This window comes from Bombina bombina, chromosome 1 (genome assembly GCF_027579735.1).
Source record: "Bombina bombina isolate aBomBom1 chromosome 1, aBomBom1.pri, whole genome shotgun sequence".
Taxonomy (NCBI): Eukaryota; Metazoa; Chordata; class Amphibia; order Anura; family Bombinatoridae; genus Bombina; species Bombina bombina.
In genome coordinates this window covers 194,448,054-194,470,553 of record NC_069499.1, presented here as the reverse complement: position 1 = coordinate 194,470,553, position 22,500 = coordinate 194,448,054, and the positions used below count along the sequence as shown (strand labels likewise).

Genomic DNA, 22,500 nt, shown 5'->3' with positions numbered 1-22,500 from the left:
TCTTTAATATTTATGGCTGTCTAACACTATTGCTTGATTTCCCTTAACAAGGATGTCTCTTTGGAAGCACAGATGCAAAACGATAAATTACTGTTGCTCAGTAAATGGCTCACTTATACTTAAGATAGCCTCATACTTTGGCTTTTAATAGTTATATCACGTATGAAGTTGCTATCAAACTATATATATAAATGCCTTTCCATTCAAACACCTTGTGATATACCATATACCTTTTAACCCTTATAAAATATTTTAATTAATAGTTATATAAATAATTTGCATTAGATAGTGTATATATGAGTGTAACACTTTATTTTAATGTATTTATGTTGTGTTTAGTTCAACTTTTATATTAGCCCTAACCAGTGCTCCCTCTAACGTCAGTTTTGTGTGCGGCCCAGAACTGAAACAGTTAATAAGGGAACCACAACTTGCAGTCTGCATTGTGTAGTGTTTGCTAATTGCTCTAATTAACTATTTCACTGCTGGGCCGCACACAAAACTGGCCTTAGAGGGTACACTTGCCCTAACCCTTTATGCAAAGTCTTCACTAGCTATAACCCGATGAGTGCAAATTTAGATTGCGCTAGGTGGTATGCGCTTACTTTAAACTTGTAAAACATGTACAAGTTAGCGTGAGCGTGATATTTCAATATCTCGCCCGTGCTAACGTTAGCACATTACTTATAATCTAGCCCATAACTCATATTATTCAACTCATCATATTAGATATTATTTGTCAGTTTTCTTCTATCTAATTTGATGAAGCAGAAAAACACATACAGTAGGAAATCTATTGTGATTTTTCCTAATGTGAATAAAATATTACAATTGTGCTAAATCTATAGGTTGTTTTGTTTACTTACAACTATGAACGACTGCTGAATCTCACTTTCAAACTTTGTAAACAGTACTTAAAACTGTTTTGTAATAAATAGAGTGTTTGTACTTTTAATTTTATCTTGTGCCAGGAAGAATAGAAATTAGTTCTGTAATGCAGGAACATCCACAAGAAACAAGTACATCTGAAGATTACATGGAGACTCCGCTCTCTGAGCCTTCTCACCCAGGTAACATAGAACATAAAGTGATCTGTGCACATGTGTAAAGAGGTAGCTTGTTAGGGTTCAGATATAGAAGGGTTATCAGACAGACACCACAAGAATGAAGTGTTTTATGGAAAATATTTAGCTTTGTATATTCAACAGCAGACCAGATTAACACAGTTAATGGAGACTCTGAGGCCTATATCCCATGCTGGTCTCTTCTCTACTTGTGTACCAGTGGTAGCTTCCAGTAGTAAATCCTGATCTATCATACCCAGCAGACTATATATTATAAAATCATCCAGGGAGTAACAGCTTCTCATACTTTTTATAGGCACACTACCTTATTGAACTCCCTCTAAGAGGGGGTTAGACATAGTTAATATCTGACCTACCTATTATTCCAATTGACTAATTTCAGTCGATGGAATAATGGACAAGCTGAATATATTGGGTAAATTACTTTGAAGGTGGTATAGGGCAAGTTTGTAATTTTGAATTGTTATAAGATTATAGCAACTAAATTAGTAATAAATCATGCTAGTGTTGTGTTTGCTTTAAATTATTGTTCTTATACACTTTTAGCTACATCAGTTTAACTTTCTGATGTTCTTAATAGATGAGACTTTAGATATTGAATGGTGGTTTAATTCCTGTGGTGCAAGTGGACCTCGTGGACCAACACAGACCCAGTGCGACAATGGATATCGCAACAGTAACATATCTGTAGTAGTAGGGAAGGATGGCCCACTCAGAGGAGTGCAAATGTGGAGAGTCCCATTTACCAACATGTACAGGTAAGTGGATTTGATACATAATAGGCATTTGTAAATAATTAACTGGATAGCAGTAAGGACAGAGCTGTCAATGTATGTGTTAGGGGCAGATTAGGTGGATTAAATGAATTTATACATTTATGCTCACATGATAATTATAAATGTTATGTCAGACTGAAATCCACATGAGTTTTAAAAGGACATTATACTAAAAAATAAACAAAGGAAGTTTAAATATGCAGTAGTTAAAAGTAGTGATAGTGTGACACATAAGGCCTTATGAAGTGGCAAGCACACTGGTGAGCACTGTTGATGTTGGACACCTCATAATTTTAAAATGGTGGCCTTAAATGATTTGTAATTACATTGACTGTACATTTGCTAAAACTGCATTATCTATGTGTTAGTAAAAAAAATATTATTACAAAAATTTAGTTGAAACTAAGATAGCAGTATGGCTATTAGCTACTTCCTGCTAATGCACTTTAGCTGAAAGCCAATTCCTGGAAATGCTCATTGGTTAATGCATTGGTTAATGCATACAAATAATATTTGGAAAAAGGTCTAAGTTTAAAACTAAAGTGACATGTGACACAAAGATATATGGAGAATACATAAATAATATTTTAATATATACAGTCTGAAAAGGTACATGATGATAATGAGCATTTCCTAAACATTAAACTGCTGGGTACAAATACAGTAGTAAGGTTACTGCTCACCATGTTTTTGTTTCTCCATCTGTGGCTGCACCTTTCAAAATTCCTGGTTAGTGAAGTTCTTCATCTTCACACTGGGCGCCACCATCTTGGAATCTTATACCCTGTGATTAGAGATACTGTTTTCTTGACAAGCCATACCATGCACTTAGTTTAGAATACACAATACAAGATGGGAACATTTTTGCAGATTCTGCATCATACTGTATTATTCTGAAGGGCTTTTTAGCTTTGTCATGTAACTTTTAAACTGTTTAAAAAAACTTAAAAAAATGTAACTCTTCTGCATTTAATTCTGCAAAGTGTTAGGTAAAGCAGTCAAAAAGCTGGTAAAACTGATCTGGGAAAAGTACTGCTTTTGTCACAGGATGCAACAATAGGTTTGTACCAAGATGGCAGCACCCAGTATAAAGATGCAGAGCTTTACCAACTGGCTTCTGTAATGGTTAAAATAGGAGGACAATTTAAAGAGATCTGCAGGTATAGAAGGTGAATCAATATCATGGTGAGAAGAACCCATACTACTGTAGTTTTTTCAGCAGTTTAATGTAGCTTTAAACAGAAAAAAGTCTAATTTCCAATAATGCAGATACTTGAACAATTAAAAAGGGAAGAATAAAACTAACCACTATCCCTGATAAAGCAATTTGGAGACAGCAAAACATTCATTGGATTAGTATTGATAGGCATTGCCAAGGGTGCAATAAGAAACTGTGTGGTGACAAAGCATTATAGAGTCAACAACACTCAGCCTTGCTTCACTTTAGGCTCGATTTATCAAACATTTGTAGAATTCTCCTTTCTGTTCTCCTATCAGTTCTCCGCAGCTCGCCTATGGAGAGGCGCACATGTGCGCCAGTATTTATCATAAAAAATTTTTTTTTTTCTCCATATGAGAGCTGAGGAGAAATAATGATAAATGTCTCCAGTCGGATTAGTACCTTCTCCTTATTTATCACTAAAAATAAGCAACTATTCTCCATGTCAATCATATAGAAACCAATAAAAATATTTATACAGCCTTCCTAGTAGCTTTGTTAACGACCCTCTTCAGCAAACTTTCATATAAGAAAATAGATCTACATTTTCATTGTTTTTGTGCTTCAATTTTAGCGCTTTTTTTATATCTTATTTTTATGCCCCAATAGATATCATTTTTGTGCTCTGTTATATATTATTTTGGCGCTCCATTATATATATTTTTTTCACTCCATCATAAATTATTGTTGCGCTCCAATAAACATTATAATTGTGCTTTGTTATAGATAATTTGTGCACCTTGTAGAGCCCTTTTTTGTGTAACTGCTTCTACAACTGGTAGAGAATAGATTTTTAATGCTGTTCTCCACTGTAGCTATGGAGAACTTTAATGCAGGAACTTGCAGGAGAACTTTCAGTCCTCCACGGGAAAATATAAAATGATACATTTGTAAGTAGGAGAATTATGAGGAGAACTATATGAAATAAGACTAAAAAGATCTAATTTAACCCTTTTTTTTTGGAGAACATGTTTTACAAGGAGAGTGAGAACAGAGTAGGAAAATTTTACAGTCAAACTTGCCCAATTTCAGGCGCATTTTTGAATGATAAATAAGAGAATTATATCTCATGAGACCTTTTAGGAGAAAATCTAGGAGAATATGAATGATAAATCGAGCCCTTTGTGTCACCATTTGTAGATACAATCCTGACCTCTCCTCAACATTTGATCACCCTCAGTGACATTATAGGATTTGTACTGTTTTGTATTACTGTGAGTTTTGTTGTTGTGCTTTTCTATGAACAAATTGTTTTTAATAAATATTTCTTAAGATTTTATTTCCATTTTTCATGCAATAATTCACTTACGATTGTTGCCCCATTTATGATCACAATGTGCATAACTTTGTAACTATTGGCCAATAGTCATTTACAGGAGTGCTAGTAGGGTGCAAACAACTGATACAGCCATATTAGTTTAATTTTAAATGTAAACTATTTTTTCATCAAGAAAAAGAAAGAAAGTGCAAGTATGTGATTGGGCAGGGATGCTTTTGGTAAACAGAGTGTGCAATCATTGATAATTCATTGATGGGCTAATAAACAGATATAATTTAGATTTACAGTACATTAATATATTTTTATCTACTGACAGATAATCAGATGTTGAAGAAATATTTAGGCTGATGTTTTATTTTTACTTATACCTTGCCATGTATTTCCAAATGTATTACTCACACAAGTCCTGCAGTTTATTGACAAAAAACAAAACAAAACAAAAAAAAAACAATGTATAAAAATCAATAGGGTCAGAAGTTTTCTTTTTTGTTAATTACTACCATAATTTTCATAACGTTTTGCTATAGAGCCAGACATCTTTGAAATTGTTGTTTGTATGAAATTCTGTTTTGTTTTTCTTAATTTTTTAGTAGTTTCATAAATCAGTGCATAGCTATTGTTACACAACTTCTCTGTTTAGAATTTCTGCATATGGAGCAGCTGGAGGGAAAGGAGCCAAAAACCACAACAAACGGGCTCATGGAATCTTCATCTCTGCTATCTTCCATCTCAAGAAGGATGACATTCTATACATCCTGGTGGGACAACAAGGAGAAGATGCATGCCCCGGGGTACACATTTTGTGTGGCTTTTTTTTTTTTTTTTTGTTTCCATGCTGCATGATTGTTTCAAGTATTATGGGGACAGTCACAATTAAACATTCCTGATTCAGAAAGAGTATGCAATTTTAAACCACTTTCCATCTTACTTTTTCATCAATTTTGCTTAGTTCTTGTGTTATCCTTTGTTAAAGAGTAGTCCTAGAGGAGCTCAGAAGTGTGCAGGTGTCTTAAGCCATCTTGCAGCAGTGTTTGTAACAATGTTTATAGCAATGTTATACATAGTTTCAAACTTTGCTGTCAGAGAGTGTCTGTAGCATTTTGTTGCAGCAGTGTATGTAACCATTTATATTCTTTATATAAACATTGTTGAAACACTGCTGCCAGATGGCTAAGAAAACAAGGACACTCCTGAGCTCACCTTGGATTACTCTTTAACAGAGAATACGAGAGAGAAAAGCAAAATGGATAAGAGAACTGGAAATCTGTTTAAAATTATATTCTCTATCCAATCTATGTAAGTTTAATTTTGACTTTACTGTCCCTTTAAAAGGTATATAAAATCTAAATTTGCATAGACATATGAGTGTATTTTAAATCCAGACATAAATTCAAATCTTGTACAGTTTGTAGTGCAAAACCAGTAAGAATACTGCCAAGGTATTACAATCCACATTCAAGAATAATATAGATATAATAGATAATATTAAATGATCTGAGAAACCTATACATAATTATAATAAACAGCTGTAACAAACATTTAAAGAGTCTTATAGAACTACATAGTGAATATCTAGTATCTTATAGAGCTACATAGTGAATATCTAGTATCTTATAGAACTACATAGTGAATATCTAGTATCTTATAGAACTACATAGTGAATATCTAGTATCTTATAGAACTACATAGTGAATATCTAGTATCTTATAGAACTACATAGTGAATATCTAGTATCTTATAGAACTACATAGTGAATATCTAGTATCTTATAGAACCACATAGTGAATATCTAGTATCTTATAGAGCTACATAGTGAATATCTAGTATCTTATAGAACTACATAGTGAATATCTAGTATCTTATAGAGCTACATAGTGAATATCTAGTATCTTATAGAACTACATAGTGAATATCTAGTATCTTATAGAGCTACATAGTGAATATCTAGTATCTTATAGAGCTACATAGTGAATATCTAGTATCTTATAGAACCACATAGTGAATATCTAGTATCTTATAGAACCACATTGTGAATATCTAGTATCTTATAGAACTACATAGTGAATATCTAGTATCTTATAGAACTACATAGTGAATATCTAGTATCTTATAGAGCTACATAGTGAATATCTAGTATCTTATAGAGCTACATGGTGAATATCTAGTATCTTATAGAACTACATAGTGAATATCTAGTATCTTATAGAACTACATAGTGAATATCTAGTATCTTATAGAACTACATAGTGAATATCTAGTATCTTATAGAGCTACATAGTGAATATCTAGTATCTTATAGAACTACATAGTGAATATCTAGTATCTTATAGAACTACATAGTGAATATCTAGTATCTTATAGAACTACATAGTGAATATCTAGTATCTTATAGAGCTACATAGTGAATATCTAGTATCTTATAGAGCTACATGGTGAATATCTAGTATCTTATAGAACTACATAGTGAATATCTAGTATCTTATAGAACTACATAGTGAATATCTAGTATCTTATAGAACTACATAGTGAATATCTAGTATCTTATAGAGCTACATAGTGAATATCTAGTATCTTATAGAACTACATAGTGAATATCTAGTATCTTATAGAGCTACATAGTGAATATCTAGTATCTTATAGAGCTACATAGTGAATATCTAGTATCTTATAGAGCTACATAGTGAATATCTAGTATCTTATAGAACTACATAGTGAATATCTAGTATCTTATAGAACTACATAGTGAATATCTAGTATCTTATAGAACTACATAGTGAATATCTAGTATCTTATAGAACTACATAGTGAATATCTAGTATCTTATAGAACTACATAGTGAATATCTAGTATATTGTTAATTGTACATAATGCTTTCTTCTAAATTTAGAAAATTATAATGTTCAAATACCTCATGGTAAATCCAAGCGTATAACAAACATTAAGATTTATGATCACTAAAAATAAACAATAGTTTCTGTCATCACTTACTAAATAAACACTGTTAAACCCACACTATGAGGCCGATTTACCAAATGTCTGTCAGACCTGATCCGACAGTGCGGATCAGGTCCGACAGACATCGCTGAATGCGGAGAGCAATACGCTCTCCGTATTCAGCATTGCACCAGCAGCTCACAAGAGCTTCTGGTGCAATGCCGCCCCCTGCAGACTCGAACCAATCGGCCGCCAGCAGGGAGGTGTCAATCAACCCGATTGTATTTGAGTTTGAAAATGTTTTTAATGCATTATCGCCTTGCTGGCTGCAATTGTTTTTCAATAGACAAACTCCGCCTACCATTTGACTCATTTGCAGAAGCCAATCCAACCTTGTGACTGGAGGCTAGCCCCGGTCATTATGTAATCAAACTCTCCATTGTTTTGCATTCAGTAAGGGACAGATATTTGTCAGGGTAAGGCTTGGTAAGTCTCTGTCAAGAATATGTCAAGATATGTGAGGAAGTATGTCAGGATGTGAAACACTACAATGATATAAACTTTGAATGGGTGAACTAGTATCCTTATTCAAGCAGGACCACTCAGCCTCACACCATACCTCGAATTCTGTAAGACTTAACTTATTAGAATTCTGTTATGCTCATCGTACTGAGGGTCTCTTCTGTAGGGATACAGAGAGATACGGAGCCTTCACGCAACTTAGAAGTTATGTAAGCAGTGTACACAAATAGGCAAAGGTAGTTTGTAGTTGAAGTGTATTAAATCCTTTGGCATAAGGAATATCATACACACATCTCATACAGGATAAAATATATACAATATTCATACACGCCCGCAATCACCCAAATGATATAGATTATATATGTTGCAGGATGAATGTCACAATGCTCTGGTTAGATATGTATATGGATACTTGGTAAACTTAGGTAGCGTATGAAAATAGAGCTTAATATGTTACAGATCAAACAATGAGGAGAGGATTATATCTCAATTAGGTGATACACAACTAAACAGTTTGGCAGCAGATGAATTGAGCTGGAGAGTGACTCTGAAATCAATTGAGAATATTTGCTTTAAGCGCTATAGGCATATCTCTTGGGAGGAAGTCTGGATATCACCTGTAGGCAGTATTTAGTATGTGTATATGACAGTCCGTAGTACAAGTACATAGGCAAGTATAATTCTGATAGTAAATAAGTAACAGATACAGACCAGGATCCGGAGAAATACCAGGTAAGTTTAGCAGAGTTAGTTATGGTGCTGCGACAGGGAAACACAGTTTGCGATGAGAGAGGAGCACACGCGGAATCTGCAGGGCCGGATGCCGGGTCTGACGTCACACGCTGAACGGATCAGCAGAGGAACCGGCAAAAAGAAACAGCTTCAATCTTTCAAGGAGGGTAGAGAAGGTATTTCCGCAAATACCTAGATGAACGAACAGGGTCTTTTGACAGGAGAACTCACAACCTAGTGAGTAAGGGAAACAAGGATCCGAGCAGAGCAGCAGGGATAGGCTAGGTGTCTTCACAGGCTCTTGAGGTGAACAAGTGCAACAAATTACCAAGCATAGATTAGAGTGAGGAGGAGCCTTAAATAGGGGTAAAGTAATTAAGACTTAAAGGAACAGTACTAAGTCCTAACAAAACCCTGACAGTCTCTCATGTGCATGGTTAATTCTCAGAATTGGAAAAATGTAATTTGCACAGATCTTTGTGTTTTGCATTTTAACCCAAAGAAATACAGCCCCTGAAAGTGCTGAATTCTGCTGCTTGCGGCCATATTCAGCATTCGTTCTTTATAGAATACACAAATGAACATGTCTAGATTTTCTCCTAAGCCAACTAGGCTTGTGTCTAGGGTCACAAGAAGAATCTGGCTCCGAAAAGAGCTGAATGCCATGAGCGGCCGCCTTCTTCCCCGTTTGTTAGCTAACGAAACTGACAAATGCACATCCCTATTTAAAATCTTAAAGGACCACTAAATAAAGTAGAATTTAATTATTGACAAATACTTAATAAAAAGAAAATGCAATTGAACTTAAAGGGACACTGAACCCAATTTTTTTATTTTGTGATTCAGATAGAGCATGCAATTTTAAGCAACTTTCTAATTTACTCCTATTATCAATTTTTCTTCGTTCTCTTGCTATCTTTAAAAAAAAAAAAAGAATTCATCTAAGCTTTTTTTGGGTTCAGAACTTTGGATAGCACTTTTTTATTGGTGGATGAATTTATCCACCAATCAGCAAGGACAACCCAGGTTGTTCACCAAAAATGGTCCGGCAGCTAAACTTGCATTCTTGCATTTCAAATAAAGATACCAAGAGAATTAAGAAAATTTGATAATAGTAGTAAATTAGTATGTTGCTTAAAATGTCATGCTCTATCTGAATCACAAAAGAAAAAAAATGGTTTCAGTGTCCCTTTAAATTGAATTTTAAATGAATAGTAGAATAATGTCTGTCAAATTTAAAAGTTAATCCAATACTCCCTCCTCTTGTATAATGTGACAGCCATCAGCCAATCACAAAATGCATATACGTACTGTATATTCTGTGCACTTTTGCACATGCTTGATAGGAGCTGGAGACTCATAAAGTGTGCATATAAAAACAATATGCACATTTTAATAATAGAAGTATATTGGAAAGTTTTTAATTTTTAGAATGAATTAATTTTTAGAATTTTTAATTAAATTCTTTATCTGTAACAAATTTAATTTGGATCTTAGTGGCCCTTTAAAGTGCTTATTGTCTCCAGACTGTAAGATGATCAGAGCAGGGCCCTTCTCTTCCTTTATCAAGCTCAATTTTAAGCCGGGATTGTATTGTACTGTACACTGCAATTATTATGTATTCAGCACTTTGCAATACAGTGGTATTTTACAAAGAAATATTATTATCATTATAATATTAAATAGCCATAATCATAGCACTTTGTTGCCAACTGAAGTACATTGTAATCATGTTTTAATGCAGTTCAAATATAGGGTTTATGTCCCTTTAATAATTAAGATGTGCCCATCTCGGACTGCAGTAAAAAAAGATGTTATTTATGATTCAGTGTTCTTTCCAATACAATCTTAATTCTGCCACCTAAATTCATGAATCATTTATAAAGTGAGTTCTTTGTGACTCATACAGCTGCTAGTATTTAAATCCACTCACCCATCTCTCTAGGTAGCATACACCTCGGTCATTTGTCTTCATTCCATAAACTAAACGCTGCTGCCAGACTCATTTACAAAACTCCATTTATAAGTTCTCTATAAAAACCTAATATATAAATTTATTTATTTTCAGAATATCATTTAAAATTAGACTCTAAAATGTAACCCATTGCCTTTAATTTGGCCAAAAAACAAAAAACAGAGAGTTAGATATTAGAGTAGTGATAACCCTGATTTTACTTTACCTAAACTGACCCAACCCAGTTGTGAATGAATGAATTCAAATCACCCTTCTAGTGATTTTGAGTTATCATTAAAGAGACAGTAAACTTAAAAAATAATGTTATATAATTCTGCACATTTTCTTTCATGTATTCTGTGCACAACGAATGCCGAATATGGTAGCAGCATTCAGCTCTTCCCGGTGCCAGATTTTTTTGTGCTAAAATGCAACACACAAAGATCTGTGCAAATCCAGAATTTTGTGTGTTGCACTGTCACAAAAAGAAATCCGGCTCTGAAAAGAGCCAAATGCTTCTGCCCACAGCCATATTCAGCATTCGCTGTGCACAGAATACAACAAATATTCATGTCTAAAACACACCCCTGTCTAAAATATCCTTCCATTAATGATTCAGGCTTAAGCATAAAGTTTTAAAGGTCATTCTAAAAAACCCTACAATGTTCTCATTTGTTACAGGAGTTAAACAAAAGCCAAACCCTCAGCAGGATACAGCCGGTGATTGGCAGTGTTGCACACTTTTGATTGGCTTCACCTAGTTAACCTTTATGTTTAACCCCTTTGAGAGTGTTAAATACAGTTATCTAATCTAACAAATAAGAATACATCCTTTTTGCGACACATTATTTAGGTTACTCTCTGCTTTTTCCTTTCCAATTACTTCAATTAGTATTTAAAGGGACATTAAATCCAAAACTTTTCTTTCATAATTCAGCTAGAACACGCAATCTTAAACAACTTTCTAATTTGCTTCTATTATCAAATTTGCTTAGTACTTTTAGTATCGTTTTCCAAGAGAATGAAGCAAATTAGATAATATAATTAAATTGGAACGTTGTTTAACGTCACATGCTCTGAATCATGTTCCATTTAATTGTTTTTATTACAAACTCTAGAAAAACATTTAAAGGGACATGAAACCGAAAATGTTTCTTTCATGATTCAGAAAGAACATACAATTTCAAAACGTTCTAATTTATTACTATTATCAATTTTGCTTCATTGTCTTGGTATCCTTTATTGAAGGAGCAGCAATGGACTACTGGGAACTAGTTGAACACATCAGTAAGACAATGACAAGATGTATATCTGTGCAGCCACCAATCAGCAGAAAGCTCCCACCTCCCGAGCCTACCTAGGTATGCTTTTCAACAAAGGATACCAAAAGAACAAAGCAAATGAGATCATAGAAGTACATTGGAAAGTTGATTAAAGTTGTTTGTTCTATCTGAATCAGGAAATAAATATTTTAGGTTTCATGTCCCTTTAAGCAAATCTGCTAGCTCAATTCATGACGTGTGGAATTAATAATATAATTTACCTATTTTTGAGTAATTATGTAATGTTTATACCTCCTGACACTACATTACAATTATAAAATGAACATTTAGACTATTTAATGTTAAATTTGTTTCACATTTGTTTAGTTTAAAAGTTGGATTTAAATTATATTTTTAACTTTTATTAAGAAGGAAAAAAAAAGCATTTTATGCAAATTTTAACTGTGTGCGCAAGAACTATACTATTAAATAAACCCAAGATATTACACTCAAAAGAAAAAGTTGTTGAATTATCCCCAGGCAAGTTATAGAGGGAGTATCTATGTCACAAATGCATTTGAAAAGCATAATAGCAACAGATTATAGTGGGGGTTTTAAACACTTTTGCATGGGTTCAAATCTGGAGAAAAAAGCATGTAATGCCCTTTGCAAGGAAATTTTGACTGATCAGAATGGCGACCTATAGCTTTAATTTCCTCAAAGGAGTAAAAAATATAGTTAAAGTCAGTTGCAACTGCTGCGCTGCTGAGCTGGGGTTCATTCCAATCAATCAGAATTTCTTAGCTAAGTGCATCAAATAGTTTTAGCATTTTTTTTTAATCCATTACAAGTTGTTATAACCTATGGGGCGCGATCCGATATAGATCGCTGTTTGCGGCGCAAGCGAGGGAACCGGCGTCGCCCGCAGTTTCAGCTCGCAACTCGAGCTATCCCATATAAGTCGCCGTCAGATGCTAACGTGCCGTAAGTCTGACAAACCAGCGATGTCCAGAAATCTGCGCAAGTACAAATTTCTGGCGTCGCCAGTGACTTGCGGCACGTTAGAAACTGCCGGCGCCTATAAAACCTGACTAAAGTCTAAAACACCCGCACTGTCTAACACGCCTCCCTAACATAGCCCGACAAGTCTAACACGCCTCCCTAACAAAGCCCGACACGTCTAACCCTCTATCCGCTATCCCCCCTCACTATCCTAACAATAAAAAAGCTATTAACCCCTAAACCGTCGCTCCCGTACCCCGCCGCCAGCTATATTATATCTATAACCCCCTAAAGTGAGCCCCTAACACCGCCGCCAGCTATATTAAAATTATTAACCCCTAATGTAAGCCCCTTACACCGCCGCCATCTCTATTAAAATGATTAACCCCTTATTTAATCTACCTACCCCGCCGCCAGCTATATTATCTATATTAACCCTAAGTATATTATAGTTAATATAGGTATTACATTATATATATTAACTATATTAACCCTAATTATATTAGGGTTAATATAGTTAATATAGTTACTATAGTATTTATATTAACTATATTAACTCTATCTAACCCTAACACCCCTAACTAAATTTATATTAAATTAATCTAATTCATTTATAAACTAAAATATTCCTATTTAAATCTAAATACTTACCTATAAAATAAACCCTAAGATAGCTACAATATAATTAATAATTACATTGTAGCTATGTTAGGGTTAATATTTATTTTACAGGTAAATTGTTAATTATTTTAAGTAGGTATAATAGCTATTAAATAGTTATTAACTATTTAATATCTACCTAGTTAAAATAATTACCCAATTACCTGTAAAATAAATCCTAACCTAAGTTTCAAATACACCTACACTATCAATAAATTAAATAAACTACAAACATCTATCTAAAAATACAATTAAATTAACTAAACTAAATTACAAAAACAAACAAACACTAAATTACAAAAAATAAAAAAAGATTACAAGATTTTTAAGTTAATTACACCTATTCTAAGCCCCCTAATAAAATAATAAACCCCCAAAATAAAAAAAATTCCCTGCCCTATTCTAAATTAAACAAATTTCAAAGCTCTTTACCTTACCAGCCCTTAAAAGGGCCTTTTGTGGGGCATGCCCCCAAAGAATTCAGCTCTTTTGCATACAAATACAATACCCCCCCCATTACAACTCACCACCCACATACCCCTATTCTAAAACCACCCAAACCCCCCTTAAAAAAGCCTAACACTACACCCCTGAAGATCTCCCTACCTTGTCTTCACCACACCGGGCCGAACTCCTGATCCGATCCGGGCGATGTCTTCCTCCAAGCGGCAAAGAAGAATTCTTCCTCCGGCGATGTCTTCCTCCAAGCGGCAAAGAAGAATTCTTCCTCCGGCGACGTCTTCCTCCAAGCGGCAGCAAAGTCTTCATTCTTCCGGCGGCATCTTCAATCTTCTTTCTTCGCTCCGCCGCCGCGGAGCATCCATCCCGGACGACTACTGAACTTGGAATGAGGTACCTTTAAATGACGTCATCCAAGATGGCGTCCGCCGAATTCCGATTGGCTGATAGGATTCTATCAGCCAATCGGAATTAAGTTAGAAAAATCTGATTGGCTGATTGAATCAGCCAATCAGATTCAAGTTCAATCCGATTGGCTGATCCAATCAGCCAATCAGATTGAGCTCGCATTCTATTGGCTGATCGGAACAGCCAATAGAATAGTTTATAAATGAATTAGATTAATTTAATATAAATGTAGTTAGGGGTGTTAGGGTTAGATAGAGTTAATATAGTTAATATAAATAATATAGTAACTATATTAACTATATTAACCCTAATATAATTAGGGTTAATATAGTTAATATATATAATGTAATACCTATATTAACTATAATATACTTAGGGTTAATATAGATAATATAGCTGGCGGCGGGGTAGGTAGATTAAATAAGGGGTTAATCATTTTAATAGAGATGGCGGCGGTGTAAGGGGCTTACATTAGGGGTTAATAATATTAATATAGCTGGCGGCGGTATAGGGGGATTAGATTAGGGGTTAATAATTTTTATATAGGTGGCGGCGGTGTAAGGGGTCAGATTAGGGGATAGATAAGGTAGATGACAGCGGTGTAAGGGGTTCTAATTAGGGGATAGATAAGGTAGATGGCGGCGGTTTTAGGGGCTCACAGTAGGGGGTTAGTTTATGTAGATGGCGGCGGGGTCCGGGAGCGGCGGTTTAGGGGTTAATAACTTTATTAGGGATTTCGGGGGGGGGGATCGCGGTTGACAGGTAGATAGACATTGCGCATGCGTTAGGTGTTAGGTTTATTTTAGCAGATCGCGGTTGACAGGGAGATAGACATTGCGCATGCGTTAGGTGTTAGGTTTATTTTAGCAGCCAGTTTAGGGAGTTACGGGGCTCCAATAGTCAGCGTAAGGCTTCTTACGGCTGCTTTTTGTGGCGAGGTGAAAATGGAGTAAGTTTTCTCCATTTTCGCCACATAAGTCCTTACGCTGCATATTGGATACCAAACTGCGCGGGTTTGGTATACCTGCCTATAGCCCAAAAAACTACAGGCGACGGCAGAAATATACGCGCGTAACTTCTAGGTTACGCCGTATATGTGATACCAAACCCGCGCAAATATTGGCGTCGCCGGCTTTTGCGGGCGACGATTTTTATCGGATGGACCCCTACATATTTAATTTACCTAATGACAAGCCAGTTAGTTCCCAATTGCTAATTGCTGATCCTGGGCCTATTAGATATTCTTTTCAACAAAAGATACAAAAAGAACAAAAGAAAATGTTATGATAGAAGTAAATTGAAAAAACTCTTAAAATTGCATGTTTTATCGGATTCATGAAAGTTTAAATTTTAACTTTCACATTACTGTAAGTTAAAGTTGTTTTTAGTTTATAGTGAAACTAACAGGAAATGAATGTTTGTGCACATTTTGTGTCCATAGATATGCACTGTTCACTGACTAATAGGGACAACCCCCAAAGATCTTTTTGCAGACAGTGACATCATCCCATGAGGTCAGAAATATTTATGTGGAAAAAAACAAAAAAAGCTAGTACATTTTAAAATAATGACTTTAATGGCCATGAATTCTGTGGCTTGTCCATAAGGTTGAATCTTTTCACTTAGGAGGAGCCAGTTCTCGCTTGTTTGTAATTTATTTACTTTTAAAGTAACTCCTGATGTTCTTGCCACTGATTAGCATTTACATCACCTTAAAACTTTAATATTTGGTTTATCTGTATTTTATGAAAAGGCCTTTCTTTCCATTAATTTTTCCTCTGCTTCTAAAGGGTTTTTATCGTTCTAAAATTACTTTTTATTACATCAAAATAACAATTGTAATATTATTCATACCTTTATGCATTCCATTATATTTATAGGCCAGCAAAAATAGTGTTTTGTACTTTGTATGATAATTCTACCATATATTGCTTTTATATCAAATAATTAGCATACAGAGAATAGTATTTTAATGAAGTAGTTTAGAATATGTTTCTCGTTCTAAACAGTCAGTATATATTAATATATTTACCTTGCATTTGTATTAGTAATCAATTCTGCCTTTTTCCATGTCCTAGAAAAGTGAATTGACCCAAGAGATTTGCATCGGAGAATCTTCCATCATTGAAGATGAACGAGAAAAGACGTCTCTTTTAAACAGACCAGGAGGTGGTGGTGGTGGGGGAGGAGGAGCTACTTACATCTTCAAGGTTAGTCTTGCATTTCATAAATATTGCAAGACTTAGTGGATTTGTCATTAAAGGGATATAAAACCCAAAAATGTTATTTTGTAATTCAGTCAGAACATACAATTTAAAAAAAGTTTCCAATTTGCTTCTATTTTAAAAATTGCTTAATTCCCATGATATTCTGTGCCATTGCGCTTGCATGAGCACGATTCCATAGGCTCCAATGGGAGCCTTGTTCTCATGCCATGAGACACGACAAGAGACCTAGCACAGAGAAGGGGGTAAGTCAGGCACTGATGGGCAGCAGATTATAAATATACTAGTCCTAAAGCCAATTCACACGGGCCATTTTTTGCAGTACAGTGGTCCAACCCCTTGCTCTCTCTCTCCCCCTCTCTTTTGTGCTCTCTCCCCCTCTCTTTTGCGCTCTCTCCCTCTCTCTTTTGCACTCTCTCACCCTCTCTTTTGTGCGCTCTCTCGCTCCACCTCTCTTTTTCTCTCTCTCTCCCCCTCTCTTTTGCTCTTTCTCTCCCCCCTCTCTTTTGCTCTTTCTCTCTCCCCTCTCTTTTGCTCTCTCTCCCCCCTCTCTTTTGCTCTCTCTCCCCCCTCTCTTTTGCTCTCTCTCTCCCCCCTCTCTTTTGCTCTCTCTCCCCCTCTCTTTTGTGCTCTCTCCCCCTCTCTTTTGCGCTCTCTCCCCTCTCTTTTACGCTCTCTCTCGCTCCACCTCTCTTTTGCTCTCTCTCCCCTCTCTCTTTTGCTCCTTCTCTCCGCCTCTCTTTTGCTTTCTCTCTCCCTCTCTTTTGCACTCTCTCTCCCCCCTCTCTTTTACGCTCTCCCCCCCTCTCTTTTGCGTTCTCTCTCTTTCCCCCTCTTTTGCGCGCTCTGTCTCCCCCTCTCTTTTGCGCTCTCTCTCCCCCTCTCTTTTGCGCTCTCTCTCTCCCCTCTCTTTTGCGCTCTCTCTCCCCCTCTCTTTTGCTCTCTCTCCCCCCTCTCTTTTGCTCTCTCCCCCCTCTCTTTTGCTCTCTCTCCCCCTCTCTTTTGTGCTCTCTCCCCCTCTCTTTTGCGCTCTCTCCCCTCTCTTTTACGCTCTCTCTCGCTCCACCTCTCTTTTGCTCTCTCTCCCCTCTCTCTTTTGCTCCTTCTCTCCGCCTCTCTTTTGCTTTCTCTCCCCCTCTCTTTTGCACTCTCTCTCCCCCCTCTCTTTTACGCTCTCCCCCCTCTCTTTTGCGTTCTCTCTCTCCCCCCCTCTTTTGCGCGCTCTGTCTCCCCCTCTCTTTTGCGCTCTCTCTCTCTCTCCCCCTCTCTTTTGCGCTCTCTCTCTCCCCTCTCTTTTGCGCTCTCTCTCCCCCTCTCTTTTGCACTCTCTCTCCCCCGCTCTCTTTTGCGCTCTCTCTCTCCCCCTCTCTTTTGCTCTCTCTCTCCTTTTTTTGCTCTCTTTCTCCCCCCTCTCTCCCCCCTCTCTTTTGCTCTGTCTCTCTCCCCTCTCTTTTGCTCTCTCTCCATCCCTCTCTTTTGCTCTCTCTCCCCCTTTCTATTGCTCTCTCTCCCCCTCTCTTTTGCTCTCTCTCCCCCCTCTCTTTTTCACTCTCTCTCCCCCTCTCTATTGCTCTCTCTCCCCCCTCTCTTTTGCTCTCTCTCCCCTCTCTTTTGCTCTCTCTTCCCTCTATTTTGCTCTTTCCCCTCTCTTTTGCTCTTTCCCCTCTCTTTTGCTCTCTGCCATGCCCGACAACACCCCCAATCATGCCCGGCCACGGCCACTTTCGCCGCAAACAGCATGTCAGGTAAGGCCAGGTGTGTTTGTCTTCGTGCTGTCTCTACTGCGCATGACAGCTTCGGACAAACACACTTGGCCTTTTATATTATAGGATATGTATATGAATATATACATATATATGTGTATGTTAATATGTGTAAATACACATATTAACACATAAATATATATGTATGTAAGCATATACATATTCATTTACTGGGAACACACACTTCCTATAGACCGCAATGTAAAGGCACTTTCAGTGTTTTTGTTTTTTTCTAGCACTCCCCACCCGCCCCTTTAAAAACCTTATAACTGCTTTTAGCAGTTATTTTAGGAAATAAAGATGCTTTTTTTTTAAATTACACTAAAACACACCACTTAAAGGGATAGGAAAGTCAAAATGAAACTTGCATGATTCAGATAGAGTATTTAATTTGAAAACACTTTTAAATTCACTTCTATTTCCAAATGTGCTTCGTTCTCTTGTTGAAAACAAATACGCACATATCCTACACTAGTGGGAGCTGGCTGCTGATTGGTGCCTGCACACATTTGGCTCTTGTTATTGGTTAACTAGATGTGTTCAGCCAGCTGCCAGTAGTGCAATGCAGTTCCTTCAGCAAAGGATAAGAAGATAATGAAGCAAATTTGATAACAGAAGTAAATTGGAAAGTTGTTTAAAATTGTATGTTCTATCCAAATCATGAAAGAAAATTTTGGAAAGTTTTATCCCTTTAATTTTGGGGGCAATTGGGGCAATTTAGAAAATTAACCAGAGATCTGATCTCTGTTTTTTTGAGTGCTAATTGCTACCACTGGTTATTTATCATGCACCCGGAAACGGGCGAATTTGCCTTTTTTGCGGACACGTGATACATTAGTGCTCAGCTTGTAATCTAGCCCTATATTTTTCTAATGCACTTTAATATCTGAATGTTGAATAATGTATTAGTAACCTCTGTATGCTCAGACATGAAGGTTTAAAGGGGCATTAAACTTCTTCCATATTAAAATAATAATTTAAAACATATTAAAAATATATTTGCATGAAAAGGTAAAGCTAAAAATATTGAAATTGTTGTTTAACCAATAGGTAAATGTTATCCCTGGGGTCAGACTGTGCACTGGGACGTAAGCACTACTCCAACAGATCAAATTATTGGCAGAGGCATAATCCATCAACTGAGAGATTAGGAACTTTCTTTAAAGGGACAGTCAACACCCGATGTAACTTAACTCCAAACCTTAGATCAGGAACAGAAGATGCAGCTGTACCGCATTGCATGCTGATTAGCTCTAACGGTATTGGAGTAATCACCCAAAATACAAACGTTTATTACATGTAGATATGGCCACCAAACTTCTCCCCCTTCTCCTTCGTCCCCTTCTCTAATCTTTTCCATGCTCGTTCATGTTCGAAAGGGTGACGTTGCTGTTTTGATAATGCACATGCGCATATCTTCTGCCCGCTCGCAAACACAAGCCGAAATCGTAAGTGCTGCTGTGATTACCTTAGTGGCTAGATTCGGTCGTTCCTAATCGATTGCGCATGCGCAATTCTCTGTGAACATGTGTTAACAATCCAACTTAGGATTCAATTATGATTGGAGGATTCAATTAAAAAGAAAGTAAATACGTAACAGTGGGGGGAGTTTGGCAGCCATATCTACATGGAATAAACATATGTATTTTGGGTGATTACTCCAATACAGTTAGCGCTCATCAACATGCGATGCGGTGCAGCTGCATCTTCTATTCGTGATCTAAGGTATGGAGTTAAGTTGCATCGGATGTTGACTGTCCCTATATAAAAAGAAATTTAAAAAGTGCAATACATTTTAAAATGCTCTTTTATAAAAATATTTTTATTTACATTTTCAATAATTACAACACTTATAACATTCCAATCTGATGGGTTCTCTTTGTAATAGAAATATTAGCAACCAGAAAAAAAAACTATTTTAATAATCCTCTAATACTTTCAACACTCTGACCCATTTGTTTGCAATGACGACACTCATCAAGTAGGTCGTGGATAAGTCAATAGATCAGTAACCTCCGAAAATTATGAAAGCTCATTTGCAATTTTTATGTAATAAGTCGAATTTAAGAAAATAAAGTAGACCTGATTTTATTATAATAACTAATGAGAAGTCTAGACAAGTAAATCTAGACAAGTAAATCAGTTTTATAATTTACATGAACAAAAGAAGTTATTTGCAGTTGAGAAGTAAAATGATACCACTGAATAGGTTCAAATATATAAATATATATAGAGATAATGAAAACTGTTTCCATGCATTTCTTCAATAATATTAAATGTAATATAAGAGTACATGTTATCTATAAGTTTTGTTAGATAAACCATCAATATGTGTCATAGAAATGTCAACCACACTAATCTTTTAAAGTAAAATAAAGTAATTTTTGATATATGAATCAGAAATGAATTACTGCATGGCAAAAAAAAATAAAGACTAAATTACAAGTGGAGTAACAAAATATTAGTGTCACACTGCAGAAATTAAATGAATGGTGCACCTACTCTTGAGTATAATGATAAACAAAATAGTATATATAACAATATAATAAGTGAATAATGAAGTACCTGTATATCAACTTCCTAAATTTCCACAAGTGAGTGTACATTGTAATTGACTGTGTGTCTATTAATGGAACACTGAGTAGATAAAACAGAGCTAATGATAAAAATAAATCATGTGCTTACACACACTTTCACACAAGGGGATGTGGTTTCAACACTGTTTAAAATGCAGTGTATGAATATGGTTTGTTAGTCCTGAGGAAGGGGAAGGTTCATCCCCAAAACGTGACCAATAAAGTGAAGATCTGAGTGAGTGCTGGGTCCTTAGTACTTATTAGATGATTTTTTCCCCAAGCACCATCAAGTTGTCGTTGTGGAGTGAGAGAGCACTTATTGGGATTTATATATACAGTATATGTTATGGGTAAAGTCAGATATTGGGTAATCCTAGGATTACCCGGGTAAAACGGACATTACCCAAGCGGCTGTGGGTAAAGCCCGATGTAAGATCATAAATCCCCTCAGAGTGCATGTGCTTCAGTCACTGCATCAAACATATATACGAAGCACTGTAATTCCCCCATCTTCACTATCTTTTTTGCCTCCACCTGGTGGGTTCAAGGGGGCAAATCCCCTCTTATAAACCTCATTCCCAAGGTTCACTTGGGGTGGATGCCAGAGGATCGGCGGGGCGCTTTCCTTGAACCCCCCCCCCAGACGGAGGCAAAAAAAAAAAGTGTAGATGAGGGAAATACAGTACATCAGGCTTTACCCACAGCTGTTTGGGTAATGTCCGTTTTATCCGGGTAATCACTTTATCCATGACATATACATGTGTTTGTGTAATACTTTAATTTCTTATATTTTACATGTGATACTTTTCTTCTAGTCCTAATAATTTACTTCAGGTCTCAAGTTATGCTAAGTTTTTTAGTGCCACACCCTGCTGTCAACTTGTAACATGAGTGCTGTTTAGCGTGATAGCGCTATCCATTGAAAAGTATAGGGTGCACTAAAGGGATGTCGGCAGCGCTAAATGTTCTCTGGTTATTCTGCTTTTCCATGGATTTGTTATACCAGATTACACTCTAACCTTAGCACAGTCCAGCGATATTGATAGCGCTCCACTTGTAGTTTAGGCCAAGATGTTTTAAAATATAAAAACTGTCATTTTGTTAGCACAGTTTGCATTACATTGCAGTCCAGGGACAAACCTGTTGAAAAACCAAGTATTGTATGATATCTGCTTTGCTGTGGTCAGATGTAAACAGTATCAATCAATCACTGTGCACCATGCAGGAAGGGCAGGGTTCTGAATTACAAGGAATGGAACTTCTCTGGGACTCGACCAAAAACTTTTTTCAAACTTAAATTACATGAAAAACAGAAAAAATAAATGATTGAAAGTACAATACAATGTTTTTTCACCATGTATAATATTTTTATACATATATTTTGGGCTAAATTACAGGTTAAATACAATCAATAGCTCAGGGTGCATTGTAACACACAGGGCTAGATTACAAGTGATGCGCTAATGTTAGCCTGTGCGATATTGAAACATCTCGCCCGCATTAACTATCGCTCATCAAGTGCAATCGCAGTTTACACTCGTCGAGTTAGCGTGACTGAAGACCTTGCGTAAAGAATAAGGAGTTAAAAAAATGGAAAAAAATGGATCCACACACAACATAAATACATTCAAATATACGGATACA

The 22,500-nt window shown here is 36.2% G+C and overlaps 1 protein-coding gene across 1 annotated transcript in view; it reads left to right on the top strand.

The window, feature by feature from the left end:
- LTK (leukocyte receptor tyrosine kinase) overlaps positions 1 to 22,500 on the top strand; it is a 400,559-nt gene that overhangs the window by 293,045 nt on the left and 85,014 nt on the right. The window contains exons 11-14 of the mRNA XM_053697813.1: positions 972 to 1,070; positions 1,666 to 1,843; positions 5,000 to 5,150; positions 16,371 to 16,502. Of these exons, the coding sequence (XP_053553788.1) occupies positions 972 to 1,070; positions 1,666 to 1,843; positions 5,000 to 5,150; positions 16,371 to 16,502 (560 nt within the window). The remainder of the gene's footprint in view (positions 1 to 971; positions 1,071 to 1,665; positions 1,844 to 4,999; positions 5,151 to 16,370; positions 16,503 to 22,500) is intronic.